This window comes from Rhineura floridana, chromosome 1, assembly GCF_030035675.1.
Source record: "Rhineura floridana isolate rRhiFlo1 chromosome 1, rRhiFlo1.hap2, whole genome shotgun sequence".
Lineage (NCBI taxonomy): Eukaryota > Metazoa > Chordata > Lepidosauria > Squamata > Rhineuridae > Rhineura > Rhineura floridana.
Window position 1 is genome coordinate 130,562,269 of NC_084480.1, and position 27,675 is coordinate 130,589,943.

The 27,675-nt window shown below is 42.8% G+C and overlaps 2 protein-coding genes across 2 annotated transcripts; both read left to right on the plus strand.

Moving 5' to 3' along the window:
* Positions 1-270: 270 nt before the first annotated feature.
* DNAJC25 (DnaJ heat shock protein family (Hsp40) member C25) lies at positions 271-10,843 on the plus strand. The gene is made up of 4 exons (XM_061632137.1): positions 271-927; positions 7,823-7,975; positions 8,368-8,838; positions 10,540-10,843. The coding sequence occupies exons 1-4, from the start codon at positions 592-594 to the stop codon at positions 10,660-10,662; spliced, it is 1,083 nt and encodes a 360-aa protein (XP_061488121.1). The 5' UTR covers positions 271-591; the 3' UTR covers positions 10,663-10,843.
* A 4,500-nt stretch (positions 10,844-15,343) lies between these two features.
* GNG10 (G protein subunit gamma 10) lies at positions 15,344-27,675 on the plus strand. The gene is made up of 3 exons (XM_061632150.1): positions 15,344-15,578; positions 25,148-25,279; positions 26,656-27,675. The coding sequence occupies exons 1-2, from the start codon at positions 15,498-15,500 to the stop codon at positions 25,271-25,273; spliced, it is 207 nt and encodes a 68-aa protein (XP_061488134.1). The 5' UTR covers positions 15,344-15,497; the 3' UTR covers positions 25,274-25,279; positions 26,656-27,675.

A 27,675-nucleotide genomic window follows, 5' to 3' on the forward strand; every position in this document is an offset into this window, starting at 1 on the left:
TGAGATAGCGGCAGCCACATCATTTTGTACACGCGTCCTTGACTCTTTCACGGTCGCCCGCAGCCCACTTGGAACCTTTCCGTCTGCCCTCCCCTCGCTTGCCTTAAAATGTTGTCATGTTTCGGCTCACATCTACTCAGGATAAATCCCACCCATTCATCTTCTTCATTGGTCCTTTCTGTTGCCATGCGCCCCCCCCCCGTCCTTACGTAGCCGCGCCTCGTTTTTCGTTCTCTCCTCCCACCTGGCCCTTTACGCGCTGCTTCACGCACTGGCAAACCCACGCGTTCCCCGCTTATTGATTGGCCACTCCTATTCCAATTCTGCCCATTCCTATTCGTCTCCCTCTCTTTCTCTCCCTGACGTTCCACGGCTTGGCAACTTATGCTTCCCAGCCAGCCAGCCAGCCCTCTTGCTTTGTCCACGTCCATGTGTTCTAGCCCCGCCTTGTCTCGTCCCAAGCTCGCGCGAGCAGCAAGTTCGGAGTGGCAAGGATAGCAAGGAGGCGGCAGCGGCGACGTTGTCGTCGTCGTCGTCCGCGTGAGGCCCGCCGGTGGCCCCTCCCGTGAGCGGTGGCCCTGGGCTACGGCCATGGCGTGGGCGAGGCTAGTGCCTGGGGCTACAGACAGTTTGCGATGGCGGGCTGGGAGCTGGCGAAAGCAGTTACTGCTGCTATGGGGCGCCCTATGCTTTTGCCCGCGGCCGGCGGAGGCCCTGGTGGAGGGCTTGTATTGCGGGAAGCTGGTGTGCTACGACGTCCTCGGCGTGAGCCGCGATGCTAGCAAGGCTGAAATCGCCCGCGCGTACCGGCAGTTGGCCCTGCGCTACCACCCAGACCGGCTGCGGGACCCGGACCCGGACGGTAGAGGAGCCGAGAGCGCTCAGGAGAAATTCCTGCTCATCGCCACCGCCTACGAGACCCTCAAGGTGAGAGAGCGGGGCCGGGACCGCCCCCTCCCTCCTCCCGCCCCGACCGGATCCTTCCGGTAAGACATGCACACACACCCTCTTCCCTGTTACCTTTCTCCCAATAATACCGATCTCTTTACGCCTGCCGCCGCCTTGGGAGGATGAAGCAGCTGCCGTGAGGAGGCTTGATAGGAGTGGCTCGCGCCAGAAAGGTTCCGAATAAGAGGGTCCTTCGTGGTGGTTGCTGTGGCCTTCTTAAAAGGGAGAGGGTAATATAAGGAGAACTTTTCTGGATCAGAGCAAAGGTCCATCTAGTCCAGCATCCTACCAGATGCCTCTGGGAAACGCACACATAAAGGCAAAGGTCTTCTCTCGCTGTCACTTCCTGCCTTGCTTCTGGGGCTTGTAGAAACAAAGTTCCTGGGTGACCACTTTTAAGGACTATTAGTCTAGATTGTTTGTCCCCCACCATTTGGTGATAATACTGCCTCCACACAGCAGTTCTATTTAGCTACCAGACTTTCCCAACCTCTGGGTCACTAGATGTTGCTGGACTACAATTCCCATCATTCCTAACCATTGGCCATAATGGCTGGGGCTTGTAGTTCAGCAGTGTCTGGGGACGCAAAAGTTGGGAAGGCTGGTAGCTAAACAAAACTGTGTGTGGAGGTAGTATATCACTAGATGGTGGGGGACAAACAATGGGTGGGTGCTGTTTTCATCATGCTTTTCTTGTGGGCTTCCTACAGGCATTTGGCTGGCCACTGCAGGAAACAGCATGGTCTAATCCAGCAGGGGGGTGTCAAAAGATGTTTGAACAAAAGAGTTAGTCTTGATTTTCTGTGCCTTCAGTATATGACATTGCAGTGTTATGGTCAGAGATAAGTGACAGTCTTGCTGATGATGCATGCTGCCTTTACTGTACCTGCACATACCATCGCTGTAAAGCTGGTCACCATTGCTGTCTTGATATTCCCAACAGGAGATTGAAAATGAGAGAAAAGGGCCTTGCCTGGAGAGATTTCCTGGTAATGAAAAAGAATGTGAAAATTGGAGGTACCTTAAATGGACTCCTTGGCTAATCTATTAAAAGTGTGAGGTGTACATACCCCGTACACTGTTTATACTCCGCCAGTGGACTATTATGCCATCTTGTTTACTGGCTTCAAGCAGTAGTGCTCAGTGATTAGAGAAGTAACCATGGAATTGGAGAAGAACTGTAGCTCAGTGGTAGAACATTTGCCTTGCACGTGGAAAGTCTGAGGCATCTCCAGGTAGATGTGGGAATGTTCCCCCATCTGAGCGATGCTGCTGTTCAGAGTAGACAGTGCTGAGCTAAATGAACCAATGGTCGCATTCAGGCATAAGAATGATTGGATCCAAGGAACCAAATTCCCAAAGTGGCTTTAGACTGTTTTTTCCTCAAACAGACCCTTCAGTTGTATGACAATAGTACTTTGGATTGCAGGAAATATATAGAATGTTCTCTGTATTTCTGAGCTTCAAGGAATACAGCCAATCATCTGTGACATTAGGTGTCTCCTGTTAGTTGGCAGACACATTTTAAAAGCCAAAATTCTGACTTGTTGGCATTTGGATTATGAAGAAATGACTAAGGGTCATGGGAGTGACCCTTAGTTATTTCTTCTATGTGGGTAACATCAGGCTTTGCTGTTCTTTTAAAAATATATATACTGGGGCTTCTGATGGAATGCTGAAGTAAAGACATGTGTATACACAGTTTCTCTAGAGCAGTGATGGGGAACCTGTGACCTTCCAGATGTTGTTGGACCTCAAATCTCATCACCCGTAGCCAACATAGCCAATGATAAGGTCACAGATGCTCCACCTCTGTCCTAGAATGAGATGTTAGAGATGCCCTTCTTCAACAAACTTCTTGTGCTAGTGGAAGCCAGCACAAGGATTCCCACTAGAGCAATGGGACTTCCCCCCCTCCTTCCCACATGCCCTCCCCAAGTCTACTCTAGATGGTTGAGAGAACCCCCAGAACAATGCAGGGGAAGGAAAGGGGAGATTGTTCCATCAGGCAAGCATGATGGAACAATCTCCTTAGCACTACATTGAATGAAAAGTTGGGTTAGGAGCGTTGTTTTCAGAGCCTGGAGGAGCCAGGAACTGATACCATGTTGGTAGTAGCTGAAATATGTTTGTCTGCTACCTTGGGCTTCTGTAGTTTGTGACAAACTGCATTTTGGTAGAACCAGTCTTTGTAAAGAGGTTGAACTCCAGATAGAGCTAGGAGCTTCTCTTCTTGGACTTTTATTTACTTAGATTTATAGCTTGTCCCATTCCAAAGATTTAGTTGAGGGGATGGAGGGATAGCTACAAGTCATGAAGAAATTGTAAGATATATAATAGATTGGATGTAAGTCATAATGGAATTACTAATCTTAATTCGTGTCTGATTTTCTGGACAACAGAAATGTAGATCTCATTGATTTGGATTTTGGTGAGTCATATGAAATAGCTGCACATAGGAAGTACTGTAAAATTAATGTCCACACATGCCTTTTATAAGCCAGAAATAAGTTTAAAAGGAAGAACTCATACACCACACATTACTTTTGAAATGAATATACTAATGACTGGCCAGTCTAAACAATATGTCAGGGATAGGGAACCTTTTTTTTTTGCCCAAGGGCCTTTTGCCTCTGGGCAACCTTCTGGGGACCACATCCCAGTAGTGGACAGGGACAGAGGCAAAAGTGGGTGGGATGACTAATATGAATTTTACCTTTGTACAGTAGGCTAGTTTCTGCTCACACCTCTCTTATCTCCATTCAGACAAGCAAGAGGCATTATCAGAATTCAAGGACACATTCCAGCCAGGAAAAAGCACGCAAGAAGGGTATAAAGCAGGGCTGGTGAGGGATGTTACCTAGGAATGGGATGTGGCCTGCAGGGAGTTGCAAGGGCCAGATAAAGAGGCCTGGAGGGCCATATTCAGCTCCCGGGTCTGAAGTTCTCCATTCTTGTACTAGAGACTGGACTTTCAGATTGGTTGTGGGAGGATAGCCTTGCTTTTTTCACTAGTACCTTGAGTGGTGGTGGATGGGGCAGCAGCTTGGTTGAAGGTTCCAAGATGTTATCCTTTCACATCCATGCTCATTATGCAAGTCATCGTTGCCATAATATGTACAAGCTGGAATAGAGCTTGGCCACATCCCTCATTTGCAATAGGATGGATGCAGAATGACTTGATTCAGAAGACAGATGGGAAGCTGGGACAAGGCACTCAGTGGAGTTGATAGGGAATGATTAGCAGAAGCCAGGTAACTAAAGGAGGCAAGGGGGTTTAAAGTGCCTAAGCCAAAGCTAACTGGACTTAAAAACACCATCCCTCCACTTCCTTATGTCAGTGCACCCTTACACCCACCCAGGTATGGGAGAGGTAAAAACCCTGAGTTGGCAACCTGCTCTCAACATATAAATATGTCAAATTTATTTAACATAACACTAAAAGAGACAACAAGAAGCAGAACATAACATAAAACAGACTCCAATTAGCTGATGCATCTATTGCTGACTTCCCCCATCAGGGAAGAGGAAAGGAACAGCCAACCTACAACTTCCACCCTCCTTTTAAAGGGTCCTCCCTCCCACACTCTCCCAGGCATCTTCTCTCTGAGCCTAATTAAGGCTGCCGACACACCTTGCAAGTAACGAAGAATTGGAGTCACAGCTGTCCTTCAACTGACTAATCAGTTTTACCACTAGCACAAGCTATATAGCCTTTGGGGAAAAGGGAGGGGAAGATCAGAACCCCCCAAACAGTTTAAACCACATGAAAAGGCAAAAGATATTTTTTTCTTTTCCACAGCCCACAGATGTTGAATGTTATGGGTGTCAGAGCATGGGCACAATGAGTTCAGTACAGCCAAGAAGCAGAAATGCTATCACACGTACAGGATATTGGGCCAAAACACCCATCATTATGATAAGTGGGAAGGGAGCTCAATGTTATTGGAAAAGTGGCATACAAATTTTTTTTAAAAAAAAAAACTCCTGTAGGGAAAAGAACAGAACTGCACTTTGGAATGGAACTTGAATTTGGCTCGAGCTGTTGAGAATCCCATCATATTATCGCTGCCTAGCCGCGATAATGGACTGGATGAGAGCTAATAAACTGAGCCTCAATCCTGACAAGACCGAGACGCTGTTGGTGAGCGCCTTCTCTGACCAGATGGTGGATGTTCAACCTGTTCTAGATGGGGTTACACTCCCCCTGAAGGAACTGGTTTGTAGCTTGGGGGTTCTTTTCGATCCACTCCTGTCTCTCGAGGCGCAGGTGGCCTCGGTGGCACGGAATGCGTTCTACCACCTTCGGTTGGTAGCCCAACTACGTCCCTATCTGGAAAGCGACAACCTCGCTTCAGTTGTGCATGCTCTGGTAACCTCTAGATTGGATTACTGCAATGCGCTCTACGTGGGGCTGCCTTTGAAGACAGTTCGGAAACTACAGCTAGTGCAAAATGCAACTGCTAGACTGCTGACGAGGACTAGGCGGTCTGCACATATAACACCTGTTCTGGCTTGTTTGCACTGGCTACCTATTTGTTTCCGGGCTAAATTCAAAGTGCTAGTTTTGACTTATAAAGCCTTACACGGTGCGGGACCACAATACCTGGCGGAACGCCTCTCCCAATATGAACCTACCTGCTCACTACGTTCAACATCTAAGGCCCTCCTCCGAGCTCTGACTCACAGGGAAGCTCGAGGATAGTAACAAGATCTAGGGCCTTTTCAGTGGCTGCCCCCGAATTATGGAACAGTCTTTCTGATGAGGTGCGCCTGGCGCCTACACTTTTATCTTTTATGCGCCAGGTTAAAACCTTTTTATTCTCCCAGGCATTTTAACCTATTTGTGTTTTTAATCTATCTTGGTTATTTACTTGTTTAATACTGTATATTTTACTGTTTTTGTGGTTTTATTGTTTTTTATCCATGTTGTGCACCGCCCTGAGAGCCTTCGGGCTGTGGGCGGTATATAAATCAAACAAAATAAATAATAAATAAATAAATAAATATGCAGCTTTCAGCCTTTTCAGCTGAACAGTGCTATCCTGGGTTCTGCTTCCTGGTTGTGCTGTGACAGAATGCTGGACACTGGCTTTATACATGGCTAGCAAAATATCCATCAGGCAATCTGTAGAAGATAGGTTATGCAAAGTCCCCTGACTGTGTGCTCTTTACACAGACATGTATTACACCTTCCCTATTTATTTAATAAATTTGTGTACCACTTTTCAAGTGAAATTCTTTCCAAACTGGTGTACACGCGTCAGACATACAATAAAAATATCATTATAGATCATATGAAGTATCATGGGATGTCTGTTAGTATCAGTAGGTTTCAAACTGGTTTCTGTGGAATGAGAAGATTATCAATAATCACTAGAGCAGTGATTCCCATACTTTTTGCCCCACAGACCACTTGGTGGACTACTTTACCATTTTTCTGGCCTGTTGTAGCAAATTTAATGCTCTATGTTAGATGTTGTGTGGTTTTTAATTGTGTTTTTATTGCTTCTTGTATTTCTTATATTTTATTGTGGTACAATTTGAATTCTATAGCATAAAATAGAAACAATGAAAACACAATTGAAAATCAATATGACTATCTAATGCGAGTTCCCCATGGACCACCTGAATGAAGCTTGTGGACCACTGGCAGCTCCAGGACCACAGTTTGGGAACCCTTGTATTAAAGTTCACTAACAATGACACCATTATCAGTCTTCCCATGTCTTGCAGTAAGCAGAGTTAAAACAAGCAACTCAAGTCTGCTTCATAAAGTGAAACACAAGAATGAGCTCCTAGCTGTACCTGCACACACGCAGTATGACATACAGGGTTTGGACTTCATATGCTTACATTCATATATTGTGCAGTAAACTATTTATTTATTTATTTTATTCGATTTCTATACCGCCCACAGCCAAAAGGCTCTCAGGGCGGTGCACAACAGGGAATAAAATACAATAGAATCACAAGAAACAGTAAAAACATACATATTAAACAATTAAACAACCTGGTATACAATAAGAGCTAAAAATAGATTAAAATAATAGATTAAAATGCCTGGGAGAATAAAAAGGTTTTAACCTGGCACCGAAAGGATAGAAGTGTAGGCGCCAGGCGCACCTCATCAGGAAGACTGTTCCATAATTCGGGGGCAGCCACTGAAAAGGCCCTAGATCTTGTAACGACCCTCCAAGCTTCTCTGTGGGTCGGAACTCGGAGGAGGGCCTTTGATGTTGAACGTAGTGACCGGGTAGGTTCATATCGGGAGAGGCGTTCCACTAGGTATTGTGGTCCTGCGCCGTGTAAGGCTTTATAAGTCAAAACTAGCACTTTGAATTTAGCCCGGAAACAAATAGGTAGCCAGTACAAACGAGCCAGAACAGGTGTTATATGTGCGGACCGCCTGGTCCTTGTTAACAGTCTAGCTGCTGCGTTTTGCACTATGCATTGTATGTGTGTGTATATCAAGAGAGAGAAGAAATTGGTCCTTACTGTAAAAGAGCAAGTATACCTTGCCTAAGAAGCTTCAATAAATAGTATAGTGTGTTTGCTTATAACTGCTTTGAAAAGAATAGCTTGTCAGTGGTAGTGTGTGTTTCTCCAGAAGCGTGTAACACAGTTTCTTCTGTCTTTGAAGGTAATTTATATAACCAAGTAAAAGCATATTTTTTGCTACTTTTTGTCCTGTTGTATAAATAGTGTTTATCATTTTATGTTTAGGCGTTTAACTTAAAAGTAGCATTGAGCTGGAGATAATTGGCTTAAGTGCATTCAAAAGCAATTGTTTAAAACTGATGTGGTTGTGTTTTTTTAATTCATTGTCATATGGGATATTTCTAAACAAAAGCCTGCCAATCATTGTTTTCAGGATGAAGAAACTCGTAAGGATTATGATTATATGTTGGATCATCCTGAGGAGTATTACAGCCATTACTATCACTATTATAGTAGAAGATTGGCACCCAAGGTAGATGTTAGAATCGTGATTCTAGTCACTGTCTGTGCCATCTCTGTTTTTCAGGTAACTATCTTTGTCTCCTAACTGTTCTGTTATTACCTTCTGACTTTGAAAATACTAAAAGATGAGATATACTGTAGATGGTTTCTTAGAAATGTTTTCCTTTTGTGTAAAAGGCATAGGATCCAGTGCTGTCAGCTCACCATAGTATGTCTGTAAAGAAGATGGCTGGCCTTAATTGCTTTACCTGAACTTATTACCAGCAAAATAAGGGACATATGAAAGGGAAATTTTAAAAAGGAAATAACAATGAATGCACAGCTATGCAAACTGAGAAAACAATAGGACAAGGTTGATATAGTGCATCCTATATATAGCCTGAGTAGCATAGGAAGAGTAAATTTGTTTATGTAGTATTCTCTAAGGCTAATATTGGTTACCATTTTATATTTTAGTTCTTCAGCTGGTGGAGTAGCTACAACGAAGCGATCAACTACCTAGCAACAGTGCCAAAATACCGTATACAAGCCACTGAGATTGCCAGGCAACAAGGGCTACTGAACAGAGCCAAAGAAAAGGGCAAAAACAGGCGGTCCAAGGAAGAAATACGCAAGGAAGATGAGGAAATAATCAAAGATGTAATAAAAAACAAAATTGATATCAAGGGTGGTTATCAGAAACCCCAAATATATGACATTCTCTTATTTCAAATCCTTTTAACACCTTTTTATCTGTGCAAGTACATCGGATGGTATTGTTGGTGGATTTATTGTTTCAATATCAAAGGACAAGAGTATGGTGAAGAAGAGAAGTTGTATATCATACGCAAATACATGAAAATGTCCCAGTCCCAGTTTGACAGTTTGGAAGATCACCAGAAAGAGACTTTCCTTGAACGACAGCTCTGGATAAGAGAGAACTATGAGGTGAGCAATGCTGGTACACAGGAAGTAAAAAGGAACCTATTATATTCTGACTTACTAAATCATGTTTATATAGCTCCTAGGCCAGCCTTTCCCAAGTAGTGGGCCACCAGATGTTGTTGGACCACAACTCCCATCAGTCTCAGCCAGCATTGCCAATGGTCAGGAAAGATGGGAATTGCGGTCCAACAACATCTGGTGGCCCACTAGTTGGGAAAGGCTGCACTAGGCTAAGATGTTTGCTTGTGCAATTCCATATATAGTGTTGGTTCATGCATTATAAGGACACTGCTCGGGATTGTAAGGAGTGATCAGTGTCGCTTACCCAGCTCAGAGACATCAGATTTTTCATATAGAAATTGTCCAAACTTACCCACTAATCGTCTTTCCTTAATGTCTTTGTAGCCCTTCACCAACTTTTATTTATAGCTTGGACTATTGCATAATTACCAGTAAGTATGTCCTATATGTTCATCTCAGTGAACTTCCTCATTATTGCAAAGATACAGGCTGTTACAGGCTGGATGACTTTGTTGTTATTTCTCACTTTTCTAAAAGTGTTTTACTCAAATCAGTTTATAGTACAGATCAATAAAGCAGCCCAGCAAGTGCTAACACACAAAAGCAAAACACATGACAATAAACTACAAAGTTGACAGGAATGTCATCAAAAAACCTGTTCAGTTCAGTCCATCAACAGGTGTTGTACACTACACAAAACAAGGACAAATTAATTTTTCTGAATCTCAGAGGGCCAGAAGTGAAGTTCCCTAGATAGGATGTTACAAACACAGGGCAGCGAGATGGAAAAGACCCTGCTACAGCCAGTTACAGAATACTCTTCTGTAATTTTCTGGAATGGTGTAGCAGAGCCTTGGCAAAAGTGAGTTCATTGTGTGCTCTTAGAGAGCCTTATGCTAGCCTTCAAGCATGAAACCCAACAGTAACTCAGCATAGAAGTTCTGCTGAAGGTGCAGCCAGTTTTAAAGAGCAGTTTTATCTTCCATAATACAGCAATTACCTGTGTTTACATGTCAATCGCAGTTGTTCTTACTATTTTAAAAAACAAATCTACTAGCAATAAACATTTTGATTCAGGATGACATTGACAGTCTCCAGGGAACCAACACCAGCCTCATTCCTTTCAATACCTTCCAAATAGCATTGGGTTGTATCCAAAGTTAGTCTTCCTCATAATAGACTAATTGAAATTAATGGGCACAACTAATTTTAATGGTTGAGTGGAACATAGTTGCGAACAACTCATATGCTGTGTAGAGAACAGCAGGGGCAAACACTGGCTTCACTCTGCAGAGCATGTGAAGGTTTGTAAATATAATCCCAATTTGAATATATTCCAGAATTAGCATATCACTTTAACTATTAGGTAATATATTTTCAAAATACTGAGAGTCAAGGTGACTGTTGAAGTCCACTAAGCTGTATTTCCCCCCACTTACACAGTATCATAGCACTGTAACTTATTCTAGCACACTAGCAGTGCATCCCCCCAACATTCTGATTTTAGAACTCGTTTTTAAACTTATCATGCAGTCCAGAGTTGTTTCATTTGAATGTTGGGCAAGGGAATCTGCATTTTGAGACTGGCCTATCTGCACCAAACCTTAGAATCTCTTTGTGCTTGTTACAACTCAATGAAGACCAACATAGTTGCTTTCAGTTAAATCTTTCCTTCTCTTTTAGCTTTACAAACTAGAGCAAGAGGAAGAGCTGAAGAAAAAGATGGCCATGGACCCTCGATGGAAAAGATATAGACGTTGGATGAGAAATGAAGGACCTGGAAGACTAACTTTTATTGATGATTGACACTTGCTGTAACTAGTACAGTTCAGTGATCATTGGCAAGAAAATTCATACCTAAAGCATTAAGAGTTTAACTGCTGCGTCTCAGCAGTGTTCTAAAACTCAGGAAGTACTCAATCAGGCAGAAAACTAGTAACATTTTGTGATTTTTTTATATATAAAACAATAAAAGCAAATCTGTTAATTGGTCTTTATTTTTTTATTTTGTTCCACTGTTGACCTGGTATTGAATTAAAAATAAGTCTGACATGGATCTCCTTTTATAGCCTTCATGTAAGTGTAGTAATGTAACAAACATGTAGGTAAATCTTGGACGACTTGTCTTTCAAGTTGTCTTTCAAGCTCCAAAGTCCAAAGCTGGTCATGAGGTTTCAGTCTTTTTCTTGTAAAATAATAGGAAGTTGAAGGATTGAAGCCTTATGACAGGTTCCCATGTTTGCCAGCCTGCGGTGGCAAATATGAATTTTCAGTGCTGACATAGCAGTAGAAATGCTATTTTTGGCAGATCTCCCTAGCATTGTAGTAATCAAAATTGCCAGCTGGTTAATCTTTTTCAGCCCAAGGGTTGTACTCATGGTTTACATGTGTATTCACATAGAGAACATCACACATGCAGATATATAACGTGCACACATGCCCTCATGCATGCAATGCAGACATAAAATATCAGCATTTACAGCCCTCCCCCTTATAGCATTGAGGTGAGAGGTTGGCTGCAAACACTACCTTCTATTCTGGCTGCCTCCTTGATAGGATCCCTAAAAGGCAGTCAGGATCTTTCATCTCCCATTATTAGTAAGGATTACACCGCTAAGATCTGAGATAATTCCTTCTCACTATTTAAGAGTATAGGGCAGCGTTTCTACCCACTCTAGTGCTGGAGTGGGGAGAAATGCTTTTTACCCTTCAAGAGCAGACAGCTTTCTCTCTGATCTCACCACTGTGGTGCTTAGTGATGAGAGCAGGAGGTAGTGCTCTGCCTGCTCTTTAGAGACAGCTCTTTAAAGAGCTTTATCCCCTCTTCAGATCATATGGTTTAGATGGTCTCCAAAGCCTCAGCTGGAGGAATACTCCCCAGGAGCTGGTTTGGATGTCATATCAAGCACCAACTGGAAGGTTTCTGGAGCAATTCCCTCAGTCTTGTTGCCGAGTTGTTTTGAGCAGGGCAGTATCATGAAAATCTGGGCTTGTGGTTTGCCTCCAAGCAAACCATAAGGTATAAACCCAAGAAGAAACCTTTGTTACAGGTTGTCTGGAATGAGACAAAACACAACCACAGATCTGGATGCTAAGCCACACCATGATTTAACTCACAGAGTGGGACTGGAGGAGCAAAGCAACTGTAATCTCTCCAGAAGCCTGCACATTTGCCCTAAGCCATTGTGTGACTTGGTGTTATGCATGTACCAGCTCACTGGAGGATCCATCACTCATACTGCGCAGATTCCTCAGCATAAGAGTAGCCTAGGTAAATTCACACTTTACCTATTGCAGCTTCCCCTGTTTAATGTTTACATGTATTGAAAAGGCTCTATTTGTGACAGCTAAAGCATGAAGGATGTTTCAGATGGCCTGTATAATTTGATGGTTGTAGTAATTCACATGAAAAGTGGCAATCTGCTTTCAAAAGTTGTAGGCTGAGAAGATGAATAAGAGGAAATTTGGAAAATGGAACAGTTTTGCTAGCGGGACCTGAAACAAAATGTCATGTATCCTCACCTCCCAACACAAGTGCTCCTCTTCATGGCCAGCCAGCCAGCTAGTCATTCTATTATTTATTCTATTTCCATCTTGCCCTTCCTCCCAAAGAAGCCCAGGGCATTCAACAACATAGCAGCAAAACAGTACAATTAAACATAGGTAAAAACATTTTAAAATGTTAACATTCTAGGCATCTTAAAACTAGCATATCTTCACAGCTAATAATTTCAGGGTTGCCAGGATCAATGTATTTCAGCCACCAAATGCTTGGCTAAACAGGATTTTTTTTTACATTTCTCCTGGATGTTAATAATCAGGGAAACAGACCGACTTTACTAGGGAGGGCACTCCACAAACAGGCTACTACCACCAAGAAGGCCAAGTCACCTGTCAGTAACAACTGGGAAGCACCCAGCAGTGGCTTCACCAGTAGGCCTTCCTGTTGATCATAGGTTCAGAGATGGTTGATATTGGAGAAGGCAATGCTTTAAGTACTCGAGTCCCAAGCTGTTCACGGCTTTGTACACTAGTTCTCACACTTTGAATTGTGCCTGGTAGCTCACAAGCAGCCAGTGCAGCACTTTCAGAACTAATGACGCATGGCCTCATCAGGCAGTCGCACTCGTCAACCTAACAGCAACATTCTGCATTAACTGCAGCTTCCTAAGCATCTTCAATGGCAGCCTCATGTAGGGGGGAGGTCATTAGAGCATAGACACTGAGGCCAGGCTATTTTCTATGCATGCACACCGGCAAATGTACTAAGATACTATAAAGTAAAAAGCTTCCTTTGCTGAGCTTCCCTTCTTGGTTGACATATGAAGACTAGGATACCTGAAAGACCATCTTACCCCTTATATACCCAGCCAATCACTGCGCTCTGCAGGTGAGGGCCTCCTGCAGATACCATCTTATCAGGAGGTTTGTTCTGCACAATATAGGAAATGGACCTTTAGTGTAGCAGCACATACCCTGTGGAATTCCCTCCCTTTGAATATTAGGCAGGCGCAATCTCTGCTATCTTTTCGGCGCCTTTTGAAGACTTTCCTCTTCCAACAAGCCTTTTAAGTTGAGACCTATCCCAGTCCGCGTCTGTTAGAATTGCTTTTAATATGTCTTTTAATATCTTTAACCCTTTTTTAAAAGACATTTTAAAGTTTTTTTAAAATGTTTTTAACATTTTGTTTTAATGTATTTTAAGGTCTTTTTATGATGTTTTAAAGTGTTTTTAGTGTTTCTGTTTGCCGCCCTGGGCTCCTGCTGGAAGGAAGGGCGGGGTATAAATAAAATAATAAAATAAATAAATAAAATAAAGGGGAGGGTGTTAGCTACTGAAAAGAATCTTCTCAGTGGCTGACTCACCTGCTTTCACTCTGACTGGCCCCAAACAGCAAGAAAGGTCACTGAAGACATAGGGACCCTACCCCACCCAAATAAGGGATCTAAGACCCCCTGCGACTCTGGACCACTACACTCCTGCTCCTAGCCATCAAGGCTTTCTGTGACAAAGCTGGATCCAGGAGTATCCCAGGCTGAACACCTGCTACTTCAAAAGGAATGCAACTCCATCCAGGGCAAGCAATTGGCCCATTTCTTGGACCTAGAACTACTTAGCCACACGGGCTCTGTTTTGTCAGGATTCAAGCTCAGTTCATTTTCCCTTGTCAAGCTCACCACTGCATCCAGGCACTGGTGCAGGACCTGCAAGGCCTCTCCTGATTCAAGTGTTATGGAAAAACAATGTGAATGTCTGATGGCACCCTGCCCCAAATCTCCTACTGACTGCTCCCCATGTGCTTCATATAGATGTTAATTAACACTGTGGATGAAACAGTGCCTTGAGGCACTCCATAGCATAACTACCAGGCGACCGATAAGCACTCTTCCAACGCCATTCTCTGGCCTTGACCAAGTAGGTAGGACCAGAACCAGTGTAACACAGTGCCCCAATACCCATCCCACAAAGCCAGCCCAGAAGGATACCATGATCAATGGTATCAAAACCTACTGAGAGACTGAGAAGCAGGGTCAAGGCTGCACCCCCACTTACCTTAAACAACTTCTTTGTGATGTAGTCCTGTACATGTCTTCTCTTAAGTAAGTCTCATATTAGACAGCCAGTGTCATGTAATGGTAAGAGTGTTGGGCTATGACCTGAAAGAACAGTTTGAATCCCCCTCACTCAGCCATGAAGCTTATTGGGTGATCTTGGGCCACTCACTCTCTCTCAGCTGAACCTCCCACACAGGGTTGTTGTGAGGAAAAAATAGGAAGAGAATCATGTTTGCACACCACCTTGACCTCCTTGGAAGAAAGGTGGGATATAAATGTAATAAATAAATAAATAAAATTGTGTTCAAAGGAACTTATGCCCTGGTGAGTATACCATTGCAACCTCAATGGGATTTGGCTTTCATGCGTACTGTATTGCTGGGTCAGATGTGACCCGCCTTCCCTCTGCACATTTTTTTCTGCGGGGGAAGCAAAATAAAACACTGAAAGGGGGGGAAGCAACTTAGCTACGTACAGAGAGAGACAGACAGACAGACAAATATGAAAAGAATCGTGCCTGTACATTTTCCCTCCTATCTCAGGTACTACAAATGCTAGAAATTTAACTTAAAAAATGGAATCTGGACATTATGGTTGGGGGGACTGCCTCACTGGGGACCTCCCCGGACGCCCACGTCCCTTGCCTCAGGCATGTACTTCTCCCCACATCTTTCAGGTATCTCTAGGTTTAAAGCGGCTATAATTCGAAATTTCTCCCCAGAGTCTTCCGGATGAAGAAATGCGGTTGAGTTTTTAGGAGGCCCGGGAATCACTTTGGGGCTCAGGCTGCTGGTTGCCGGGTTTCCTTCAGGCTCATCCTGGGCGGGCCTGTACATTTGGAGACGGCCTCGCGGGTGTCGTTCTGGACCCCCAGGCGCTCTTCGCCGCTGCCAACCGGTCGCTTTGCTTCTCGGTCGGCCAGAGAGGCGCAGAGCCGGCTGGAAAGAGGGGAGGGAGCTAAGGGCGCTGCTGCCTCCTCCCCTTTCGCGCTCATCTCTTGCGTCGCGAGGCGAGCTTCGCCCGGGGCTCGCGCTGGAGGTCCGGTGTCGCGCGCTCCAGAGCCCCGAGGTCGGCCAGCCGCCAGCATGTCTTCCAACTGCAGCCTCAGCACCATGCAGCGCCTGGTGGAGCAGCTGAAGCTGGAGGCGGGCATGGAAAGGATCCGGGTAAGCCAGCCAGGCAGCCAAGCTCGGGTTGCCACGCTTCAAAGGGCGGGAGGGCCAGCAAGAAAACTCCGGGGAGGTGAACATGGTTCGGTTGCTGCTCGCAGTTAGGAGAGAGGAAGAAAGATCGGCCGCCTTTTCCCTTTGTTGCCCCCAGCTGGGCGGCATCCCAAGGCTTCCTTTGTCTTTGTATAGCCGGGAAGGCTTCCCTTAAGAATCCCTTTTCTTGTCTTTTTGTTTTTCGTAGCTGAGCCTATGAGAGGAGGGGACTCGCTGGACGCAAATTAGGGTCTTCTCTAGAGACTTTATCCTTTTCCAGGAATCTGGATTGCCGCGAGAGATTCTCTTGGCCTGTATCAAAACGCACAAGAAAAGCTGTTTGCTTTTTCAGCGGTCGGCAATAGGCCGTTGCTGGCTCGCTGGCAACCCGGAGAAAGGGGCCGGAGAGGGTCTCTTCTTACAAAAGTGGGGCTTTATTTGACGATCTTGGCTATATTTGTGTATAATAATACAGTACGAGGCCCCTGGGCTTGGTTGAAGGCGGTTACTGCTAAGGGTAACTTGGTTTTTTTAAATTTATTAATAAAAGCTTTATATTTTCCTCTTTTGCGCCTAGTTTTTGATATGGGGGAAATAACTTTGTTAGATCTCTTAATACGAATTGCCGAATGGATTGCTGAATGTGGGTACAACGCTGACGTTCATTGGCATTTGGGTGTTGTTCACTGACCTACTGGTATGCCTTATACTCATTTAAACTTTTGGTATGTTATAAATAAGCTGTTAATTGGCCAACCGCCAATCAGCATTATATTGTAGTGTATTATAATTTGTTTTTGAAAAAAATGGACATTGTATTTAAATTATGTATTCTGTGAAATGCTTTGAGCACAAAATATTTGTGGGAAATGCTGCGTATAAAAGAGCTGACTATGGCTGTAGTCCCCTTTTGTTTTAGGTAACCCTTACCTAGGTAATGTGTGACTGCTGCCTTTTCTAGATTGGAGCAGGCTGTGGACAGGACAAAGACTATATCATGAAGTCTGTATTGTTTAAGGTGGTTCAGGATTTTTCTTTTCTGACAGCAGCTGAGCTTAAGCTCTCTCACCCTGTTTTGGCCGCCTCTCTGGATCCACCTTTTGAAATACCCCTTTGTTCCCAAGGATGAGCCCTTTAGACAGGAGGAACAAGTTACAGCGCTCCTAATTTGTGATCATGGAAGAGGCTCACAATGTTTGTCAACAGGAATGGCCTTTGTGTAAAATCATGAGATCATAGGAAGGTGCCTTGTACAAAGTCAGGCCACTGATCCATCTAGCTCAGTATTGTCCACAGTATTACCCACAGCTCAGTATTGACTGGGAGCGGCATTCCAGGGTTTCAGACATGGGGAGTAGAATTGATTCCAGGTGACCACACAGGCAATCTTTAAAAACTAGAAGAGTTAGTTCATTTTTTTTAAAAAAGGGTTGGGGGAGGAGATATTGATGTACAAATATAGAGGGATTAGGGTTTTTTGCAGTGGGGGCAGCGAGTTACTTTTGTATACTTGCAAGCTTTAAGTGCTTTCACTGTACCTAAAGAAAGATAATGGATTTAAATAATGCTTGATTGTACAGCTCCACTTCTTCCTCTTAACTAAATCCCTTATTTTATGGTGCTTTTTAAAGTCTTTTTAAGATGTGTTGCTACCTGCTGTACAAGTGCGCCAGATGTAAACATCCCTCCTAAGATCCTAAGGACAAGAGCGTAGGGAAGGGCTGTAGGTTGGTGGCAGAGGATCTGCTCTGCATGCAGAAGGTCCCAGCAGAATGTCTCTTGTCTGAAATGCCAGAGAGCCACTGCCAGTCAGTGTGGACAACACTGAGCTACATGGACCAATAGTCTCTCTCAGTATAAGGCTCCTATGTAACAGAGAAGCACATGGAGTTGTGAGAAAAGCACCTCGCTCATTACTTGCAAGCGGTTTTCTGCTTTCCTTAAAAAGTCACGGGGGAAACACTGTCTTCCCCATTTTGCTGGACCTTTTTCTAGCTCCTCCCCTTTGCTACTGAGGTCCATCCCTTGACCACTGAGCAGTGCTCACTGGCTCAACCTACAGATCCGATTCTTTTTCTTTCAAGAGGTAGCAACCCTCCTAATATTTTGTGGCATCACCAAGCTCCTTCTCTTGAATCTCAGGCTTTGGAGACGGGAGAACTGTAGCGCTCATGCCTTTTGAGACTGATCACAGAATAAGGAGACACGGAAGAAAATGTGCCAGTGGGCAGCTTCCAATGTTTAGCTTGAATTGTTGACAATCGAGTGTGGCAGAGTCAAAGTTTAGCTACTCAGCCATGCTATTCGTGGTGCCCGGTGCTGGGCATAGCCTCTATTTCTAGATGTACAAGCTGACATGTAAATGCAGCTGTAATGTCTCTCTCTCTCTCTCTCTCTCTCTCTCTCTCTCTCTCTCTCTCTCTCTCTCTCTCTCTCTCTCTCTCTCTCTCTCTCTGGTTTGGTGACTTACTACTGTACCTTCCATTCAGAGACCTTCGTGCCCGGGGGATACTGAGTTCTCACAACCTCACACTTGAATTGGTCTGGCAGGAAAACATAGGATAAGATAGTCATTTATTTTAAAACAGGCAGCTGGGAAAATGGAACTTTCCCTGCTGGTATTTGCACAGCTAATTGGAGCCAGGAGAATGATGTAGCTGTCTTTTATTGTTATTAATCACTTATATATTATTCATTAACATGAAGTATTCATTGGCCCACTCAACATTCACAATCCCTTCTTGCCTCTGCCATTCCTCCCCTTCTGTTGTTTCTTCCCACTGTCAAACTTCAGATTGTTAACTCCATGGGGCACAGATTTGTCTATGCTCATGCTCCCCATAGGGATCCATGTATACTGAAGCTGCTATATAGATGATGACAACGACACTAATAATAAGCAATTTAGAGCATTTAATACACAGTCTACTTTATAGCCTGTATCTGTGTTTTCACAACAGCCCTGCGAAGTAGACTGCTACTAATTCTGTGTTACAAATGAGACTGAAAGAGAGTAATTTGCCTAAGGGCAGCTGGGGAATTTGTGGCCTCCCATGTTGTTGATTTTTCATTGCTTAAAGAAGATTTCAGTGAAGGTAAGTTGCCGTTGCCATTGCCATGCCATTTCAAGGAAATAGTTTACAACAGAAATGGGAGCCTATGGCACTCCAGATGATGCTAGACTTCAACTCGCATCATCCTTGACCATCAGCCGTGCTGGCTGGGGCTGATGGGAGCTAGAGTTCAACATCTGGAAAGCCACAGAATACCCATCCCTAGTTTATCGCTTTAGAGCTGTCATGGGGGGGAAATGCCCGTGCTTCATCTTTTCCCTTACCCCACCAGTTCTGATTTCCTTTACTGTAGAAGACACCTAGAGCCAAATGTAATGAGAGTTCCTTGATTGTTTCAGTTCGAAGCAGCCATGGAACTCTGAATCAGGTTTGGGGAACAGGGTCGTGGGAGGGAACCTTTCTCCTTCCCCTGGCTAATTCCCAGGCCTAATCCCCTACCCAGGTTGCCATATGCCATGCTAGGCCCCAATTGTGCGGCCAAAAATGGGTCACCTGGCATCAGGTGATTGACAGGTGGACTGCCCTGTGTGGGAGATAATGATCTGGCCTACTGGCCAGTTCCTCATCCCTTTGCTAGAGAAACCATGCAAGTAGGTGGGTCAAACAGCAGTTTTGGAGGGGCAATTTTGATTGGAAAAGGATTAAGCACCCCCTCCTGCAGTGCCACTCCCAAGATCCAACATATTCCTCCCCAGCAGCTGCTTTGAACTAAAAACAAACAAAAATGACCACACAGATCACCTGGTATCTTGTCCAGTGTAACCATCAGCTGTTGCCACCCTTTAAAGCTTTGCCGTGCTGCGGACAATATTTACTGTGTGGCTCAAATGCATTCTTTTGTAATTCACTCTTGAATATATCCAACTGGTCGGTTGCATCTTTCTGAACACTCAGCATGATCATTTAAATACCAAAATGCAAGAGCTGTTTTATTGTTTAATATTTTTTTAAAAATAAACATTTTTTAAAAGATAAATACATGGTTGCAATTTTGAAGAGAATTTAGCATGCTTATACTTTTATAACCAGATATACTAGTGAACCTGAGAAATAGTGAAACTGGGGTATCAGTGGTCTGAAACACTGGGGTATCAGTGGTCTGAAACACTGGGGTGGGACCGCCCCCTTCTCTATATGGTGCCCCACTCTCAGTATTGCCCAGTCTGATAGTCTTAAATTCAGTGAGAATTTGTGCTTCATTTCTAGGTGTTGTGGCACCTATAGTTCCATGGGCAAGTGTGTGATAGAAAGGCACCAACCTGAGATTTCTAAATCTAGACGTTGGGGGGGAAGGGCAGGGAGCCCCCTTCCTGCAACCACATCACCATGGGTAACACCATAGAAATCCTTTTTACCTAGATTTCTCTGCCTCAAGTGACCTCTCCCTTGCCATTCTACCCAGTAACTGCCACGCTAGGAAGAGTTTGGATGATGGAAGTATGACCTGGGTCATTTTTTGGATTCTGGTCAAATTCATGTCATTGTAGCTAATGAAGAAATGGAAGGACATTTCCTTAGAGCTGTAGAATGCAATATAAATAATGCAGAAGATCCCCATTAATTTTTGTTATGTGAGGCCACAGACAATGACTATAAAACACCACTACCTGCACCTCAACCGGCACCTGAAGAAAGTGGGATGCAATGAAATCTGCCCATGCCTTATTTTATTGCTTTTTTAAAAAAATTACAATTTTAACTATTTACTATATTTCATTTATTTTAATGTAAAGCAAATTCAAAGCTTTGGAACTAATGCAGGAGTATAGAGTGGCAGGATTTTGTGAGAGAATACTGCCACAGTATATTCAACTCCCCACTGCGTATTTCCAAAGCTTTGCATTTGCTTTCTATTCAGATTAATTCCATTCAATATCTGTGCAACATTCAACCAAGGCTCAGGCTACAGAGCAGTAAAATAATTTGCTAATCAACGGACCTTACCACTCTCTCTTCTTCTGCTGTCTTTTTGCAATGAAAATATGCCTAGCTGCTAGGAGAGTTACAGGTCTTAAAGGTTATTAATTTATTTTTTCATCATGCTCCATTTATTCTCATCGTATCACCTGTTCCTAAGTCAGCACCACTCAGGCCTGTCTGTTGTCCTAGTAAAAAGCTACAGCACCTATTATTCATGGAGCGATGCACAGGAAGCGGGAATGAATTCCTCTCATCGGTAGGGAGGGTGATTGCATCGGGCATTTTGTTCCCAAGCTGCACAAGGATGGACTTAGGCCTGGTCAACAACAACATTTTAAGAGGGGGTTATATATTGCATGGAATTGAGCAAGGGCTGAAGAGCCAAAAACATTGGCTCTGCCCACATAAGAAGTGCCTGCTGGATCACGCCCATGGCCCATCCAGTCCAGTATTCCGTCCGCACTTTGGCCATCCAGATGCCTGTGGGAAACTCCAGAGCAGGACCTGAGCCCAAGAGCACTCTCCTCACTTGCGATTCCCAGCACACCATCTCTGACAATGAAGTTAGAGCATAGCCATCTATCAACTGCTGAGCAAAAGCATAGGAAAGGAGTTCTTTGATCTTTTCCTTTCCAGGGTGAACAGCAACAGGCATTAAGTGCTTAAGAGGAGATGTTATATGTCAGAGAGTCTTTTAAAGGCCACTTTGCCAATGTCTAGTGTGACAGGCTCTGTGCTGTCATTGTATTATTTACATAGGATGGCAGGGGAAGACAAGTTCTCTGCCTCGAGGAACTTACTGTCTAAATTTTGACAGCGTGGGAGATGAGAAAGGGAGAGGTGCGAGGTACGCTACATCAGCAAATTGGAAAGGTGAGACAGACAACATAAAACCCTGCATTCACTCATTTGGGACTAGCTTCCATGTGGGTCCTCCAGAATCTCAGTGACCATTCAGTGAAATGCGAGTGAAACAATTTATGTAACTTTGCAAAGAAATGGTGCTTGTATTTGCTTCAGTCCTGTTCCCATTTATTTTCTCCCCTTTTTTGTGTCCATTAGATTATAAGGATTGTAGTCAACTAAGTCTATGCAGAGTAGATGCACTGAAATTAAGGAACTGAAGCTAGCCATGTCTGTTAACTTCCATGAGTCTACTCTGAGTAGGACTAGCATTGCATATTATAAGCCTCTGGGCAGGGATTGTGTTACTTTTTAATCTTTATGTCGCACCGAGAAAACTTTAGGCACGTTCTAAGTAAATAATATGTTTTACTGTGCACAGTGAAATGAATGGGAGTTGCACAAGAGCCCTGTCTTGCCCTTGCACAACTTTCATTCATTTCAGCAGAGCTTGTCCAGGAGAATTTGCCATTCGATTGTGCCTCAGTGTAATAAGGGATGGATGTGAGCCAATATACTCTTGTGTAGGGGTTCCCAAAGTGTGGTCCATGAGCTTCATTCAGGGAGTCCACAGCTACATAGCAACATGTGCGTGAAGAATGTGGTGTGAGTGTGTGCGCGCGCACGCGCAAAGAGTGGCAGGCGCAGCAGCTGTGTCTGTGTGTAAAGGCGAGTGAGCATGGCTGCTGCTCTGTTCTTCAAACCTAGTGGCCGCCCCAGACGTGACCAGGGTGTGTGTGGGGGAGGAGGTGCTGACTTCCTCAGAGGAATAAAACCGCGATTGGCAGCAAGACAAGGGAAGGTCCCAAGTGGGAAAAAAGAGGATGACAAGGCCTGTGAAAGAAGCAGAGAGTCAGTAAGCAGGAATGAAGGAAGCAGCAAGAAAAAGAAGCTGCAGCTAAGGGAGAGCACTCTCAAATCCAAAGAAAGAAGCAGGATGGACACCAAAGCCACCCTAAGACTCATCAAACTGACAAATGTTACACAGAACACTGAAGAACTTTAACAGGCGTATGAGTCACTCTCAAATATACATATTGATTTTTAATTATATTTTTATTGCTTCTTTTATTTCTTACTGTATTTTATTGTATTTAAATTTGAATTCCATATAATTTTTAAAAAATACTTTAGGATCTAGCACGGGACATTACAATTGCAGAACAACAGGCCTAACCAAGACCCTCAACAATTTTCAAGTGGTCTTGGGGGGGGATTGAGGAACCACTGCTATAGTGGTAACATCGTCTCAACAGCAGACTGACCCATGTCCTGAAGGGAAGTATTAACACAGACAGGTGGACTCAAGTCTTCCATATTGGGACCAGAGAGAAGTTAATAGATCCTGCCCTTGTGCCTTCCATCTCGTCCCCCACCCCAAATCTGGCTGTCCACCAATAAACTAATGAAAGCAGTGGGACCCTTTGATCCTCAACACAACATTCTGCCTAGTTCTGTTTGCTAACATAAATATGAAAGAACAACCATTTTTTAAAAAAAGAATGTAAGGACCAATATTCATTCCCAGCCAGAAGCTATTGCTGTAGTTTTGAAGTGTTGGTACTGCCATATGTACTTCTGAGGAGGGTTGATTTGATTTAAATCAAACCGATTTAAATCAAACCGATTTAAATAATGATTTAAATCGCTTCTCTGAAGGACTCAATTTTAATTATTTAAATCACAGTTGAAATCACTAGTGAAAATTCTATTTAATCATCAGTTTTTAATAGTAGATTATTGTTTAATATAACCTTAATACATATTCAGAGATGTAGTTTTCATTAGAAAGGTAGGTATACACTAAGCAATTATTCTGAATTGTTTTCAGGTTAATTTTCATCAAAAAATGGGATGACAATTTGGTCATATAATAAGCAGAATGAACTTGTGAAGTCATTCAGGAGATGAATCAGCTCCAACTGTTCAATTAATCATGAGATTTTTGTCATGATGTGCCAGAATCTCCACCACCAAGCAGGCTTTTAAATTGTGCTAACAAGATTGTTTATTTTTCTGGTTAGTTTTCTTCAACAAACAACAAACATCATTTACAAAACATATACATGGACTTTTGAATGGTTAACTATTTCAGTTTTTAGATAAGAAGTTTTTAAAGTTCTTTAAAAATAAAATGTAGGCAATTTCAACCAAGTCAACATGGAAACTTAAAATATTGGGTGAGTTCAGTCTCTTCACCTTTGTCTACCTTGTTTATTGTCTGGAAAAGTCAATAAACAAGCTTTCCAGCTTTTTCAGTTCCAAATTTATTTCTCAATTTAGAATGAATTAGTCCAGAGAAAGAAAGAAAATTCTACACCTGCAGAAGAGGCTGTTAAGAGCTGGATTACCACTTCAGTGGTCTCCTCTTGTTCACTTCTACTCCATCTCCCAAAATTCTCTCTCATTGCCCTTCTCTGTCTTTGGACTTAGAGAAAGGCAGAGCCTGCATTTCTTGTACACCACCTGCAGAATAGGACTGTTCAGGATACCTTCCGTCTCCATAAACTGCTGTTAACTTATTCAAAGAATATAATTAGAAGTTGTATAATTAGTGTTCATGATGATATCTTTGACCTAGGCTCTTTTTTACTAATTGTTTTAAGAAAAGTTTGAAATCCAATTTAAATTTTAAAAATTAATTAAAAACAGATTTTTTTTTAAAAAAAATTAAAACATCATTTATTTTTATCAACCCTGCTCTTGAGTCTTCCAGACTTTGGTTCAGATACAGGTTTAGCATTCATATTCAATGACATTGTTAGATTGATTCTTGTTGGCTATGGCTATTTCTATAGTTCTTTCTATTTCCAATGTTCAGGCTGTGGGTGCTGTTGCTTTTATAGCCAAAAAGCCCCACTGATGCAAAAGAGGGGAGGTATCAGCAATCTTGGGGAATCCCCAAAGTTTGCAGAAGTGCAAAATATCATTGAGACGTGGGAGCATAAGAGAAACTGGCTTTTAAATACACACAAACACCCAGTGAGAATTGAGAGTACTCAGTGGGAATGGAATGTTGACTGGTTTTTGAGGGAGGGGGATGAGATGGAAAACTGAGGGGAGGGGGAATAGAATGGAGTGGCTGCATTTTATTGCAGGTCCTACTTGTCAGTGGAAATAGGGCATGGATGATGACTACACGTATCTCTGAATATTGATTGTTGGGGAGAACAGGGAGGGCTATTCATGCCCTCTTTCTCTGCTACCTGGGGGCATCTAGTTGACCTCTGTTGGAAACGGTGCTAAACTAGATGACTAGCAGGGCTCTTATTGCATTTTATTGTTTCGGCAGTTGTTAAAAGTGCAGGAGCTCTGCCAGAAATAAACAAGCTTACTTAGCCTAGGCATTTATGCTAATAGCTGTCACTATATTCCATAAGAATAAAATCCACAGGTAATTTATGCTTTGTACAAGGAAATAATCCTTTAAAACCTGTTGAATGTTGGTTTCCATGGATGAACTTGGAGTTTTGTGACTTCTGTTCTGAAGTGCATCAGCTAATATGAAAAAGAAATGGACTCTTGGATAATAGAAGTGGCTTTGGGAAAACAGGATAATGCTCAGAAATTCTATGGTGACTTCTAAAAAGAAGATTCCTCTGTTAAGTTCTTCTGTTTGTGCTTTCTCTTGTCCAGGTTTCTCAGGCAGCTGCAGAGCTTCAGCAATACTGTATGCAGAATGCTTGCAAAGATGCCTTGCTCATTGGCATTCCTGCTGGAAGCAACCCATTTCGGGAGCCCAGGTCCTGTGCATTGCTCTGAAGACAGGTATGATCCTTGCAGAATCTTGTACCTCTCTTAAGAGCATAGGCCAGGATCTAATGAACCCTGGAGTACATGAAACGAAATATACACGTTTGCGGGCTTCTGTTTCTCAAATAGCAGATACACACACCCTTTGCTGTATTGCAAAATACTTTTGAGTTACATAAGCAATTTTTAATGTGGCACGAGTTGTTGATCAAAGAAGAAAAATTAAAAGTTGCAGTAGGCACACATCCCTTGGGCATAAACCATAAAGGATATCCTTAGAATCTACATTAGGGCCTTACAGCGTTTTACTGTAGTTCTGACAAAGAGCGGATGAGGAAGTAAACCTATTTATAAAATGTATTATTTCAGAGTGCAGGTGGAAGCTCACATAATTCAGATTGGAAAGTGATGGGAAACTGCAGTGGAAAGTTTGGGGTAACATTTGCTTTGATGCAGTGTTGTCTAGCCTCTCCCCAAAGAAATCAGAGTGAATACTCATTAAATAGCTAACTTGTCTAATCTCCCTGCAAACAGATCAGGATGAATGCTCAGTAAGCAAGTTGTCTAGAAGCATCCCTGGACTTCACAAGGAACCAGGACTGGACTTTGCAGGCAGGATTAGGCTTGATCTTTAATGACTGGTCACTAGGGGAAGGGATCAGGTTTAACACTCACCCCACTGATAACCCTGAGCGCAGTGTTAATTTATTTAAAATGAGTGACTGGTTGTTACCTGCTCTTATGATTATGGGGGGAGGAGTAAACTACTGCACTTGGGGATCCTGTTGTTCTGAGGGCAAAGTATACTTTCCATACCTGGCACTGAGGAATCTAGCCCTCCTGCCAGCCCACTTCCAGATGCAGAAATGGCACTTTTACAAATGCCACATAATATTTGTTCCAAACTTGGAAGGATTCAATCCTTCAGTGTGGCAACACCAAGTCTTTGGAACTCCTACCCATTAATATTAGGCAGGCGCCTTCATTTTAGTTTTTGGCACCTGTTAAAACACTTTTTTGTTTCAGCAAGACTACCCAGACATGTAATTTGAACATGTGATTTTATTATGTATAATGGTTTTAAAATTGCTGATGTTATTTATAATTTAAAATGTTATGTAAGCTTGTTTTTAATGTTTGTTTTATTTTAAATATTTTAGATTGCCCTTTGTAAACAACTGAAGAGGTGTTTTTAGTGAAGTAACACATTTAGTTAAATCAAATTATCAATGATATCTCAGGAGGTGCCTGTGCAGACAGAAGTTTTGCACCTCCCTGCAAAGCAAATGTGCAAACCTGCCCATCATAACGATGGTCATTTTTGCTGCTGTAATTATTGACTTGTGAAGATGAAGATGGCCTTTTGATAAAGCTTTTTTTTCATGTTGCAGGGAAGGTTATCGAACAGTTCTGTTCAGACATGAGAGGAAATCCTGGCAGCCTTCCTTTATTCAACAAACACTTCTATGCCCTTACTTTTGTGTGGCCAAAACAGTATCTTTAGATATTTATTAGTCTGCTTGACTGTCTTCATAACTGACTTTTACTAATACCTTTACAAGGCAATTCATAAGAGGCTTTCCTTTCATAATCAAATTGGTCTCCTTTCTACACTTACTCCCCTGATACGTTTACATTTTAGAAACGAAAACTACCAAACATCTTCTTCCTTTGTTAATTGTCCCTTAATGAGATATTCACTAGGTAACTTCTTAGTAACCTTCTTGTGTTTTCTGATGAAAAATACTCACTAGGCATGATGCAGCCAAAGGAAAGTCCTTTTAATGCCACAGGCCTAGGCACATTTGCCCCAGTTGGGCTTCCTTTTGGGTAAATATGCATCGGATCAGGCTCCACATCCCATTAATTTCAATGGGAGACTTTCCAGCATGTTCTTAACTTTTTGAAAGTGGAGACTTAAAAGCGTTCCAGTTTTTAGTAAGAGTGCCCCTCTATTCCATAAGGAAAGACAAGTTTTCATTGTAAAACATTGTTCTTTTGCAATTCCTGAGATCAGTGGGTGATAATTTACAGAAACAGCTGATGCAATCTGTAACACAGATGGAGTTCTTACCACATGTTCACCACAGAAGGTCTAGTCTGTCTTTATGTTTGATTGTGGTTCTACAGAAAACCATTTCTTTAAAATGTCTAAGCTGTAATTCAGCAGCTAATTACAGACAAGAAAACTACACTACACAATATAAATGCTGGCAATTCTGTAGGCCACTTTTTCAAGGCTTGCAGCAATATTGGAACCTGTTCAAATGTCATTTGGAGTGGGGTGCCTTTGATTTTTGTTTATTGAGTACTTTTACACACACAGTTTACTTTTTTAAAAGAATGTTCTGTTTACACACCATTGTTTGTATTAATATATTGGAAGCTTTAGTAAATTTTTCTTTCCCTAA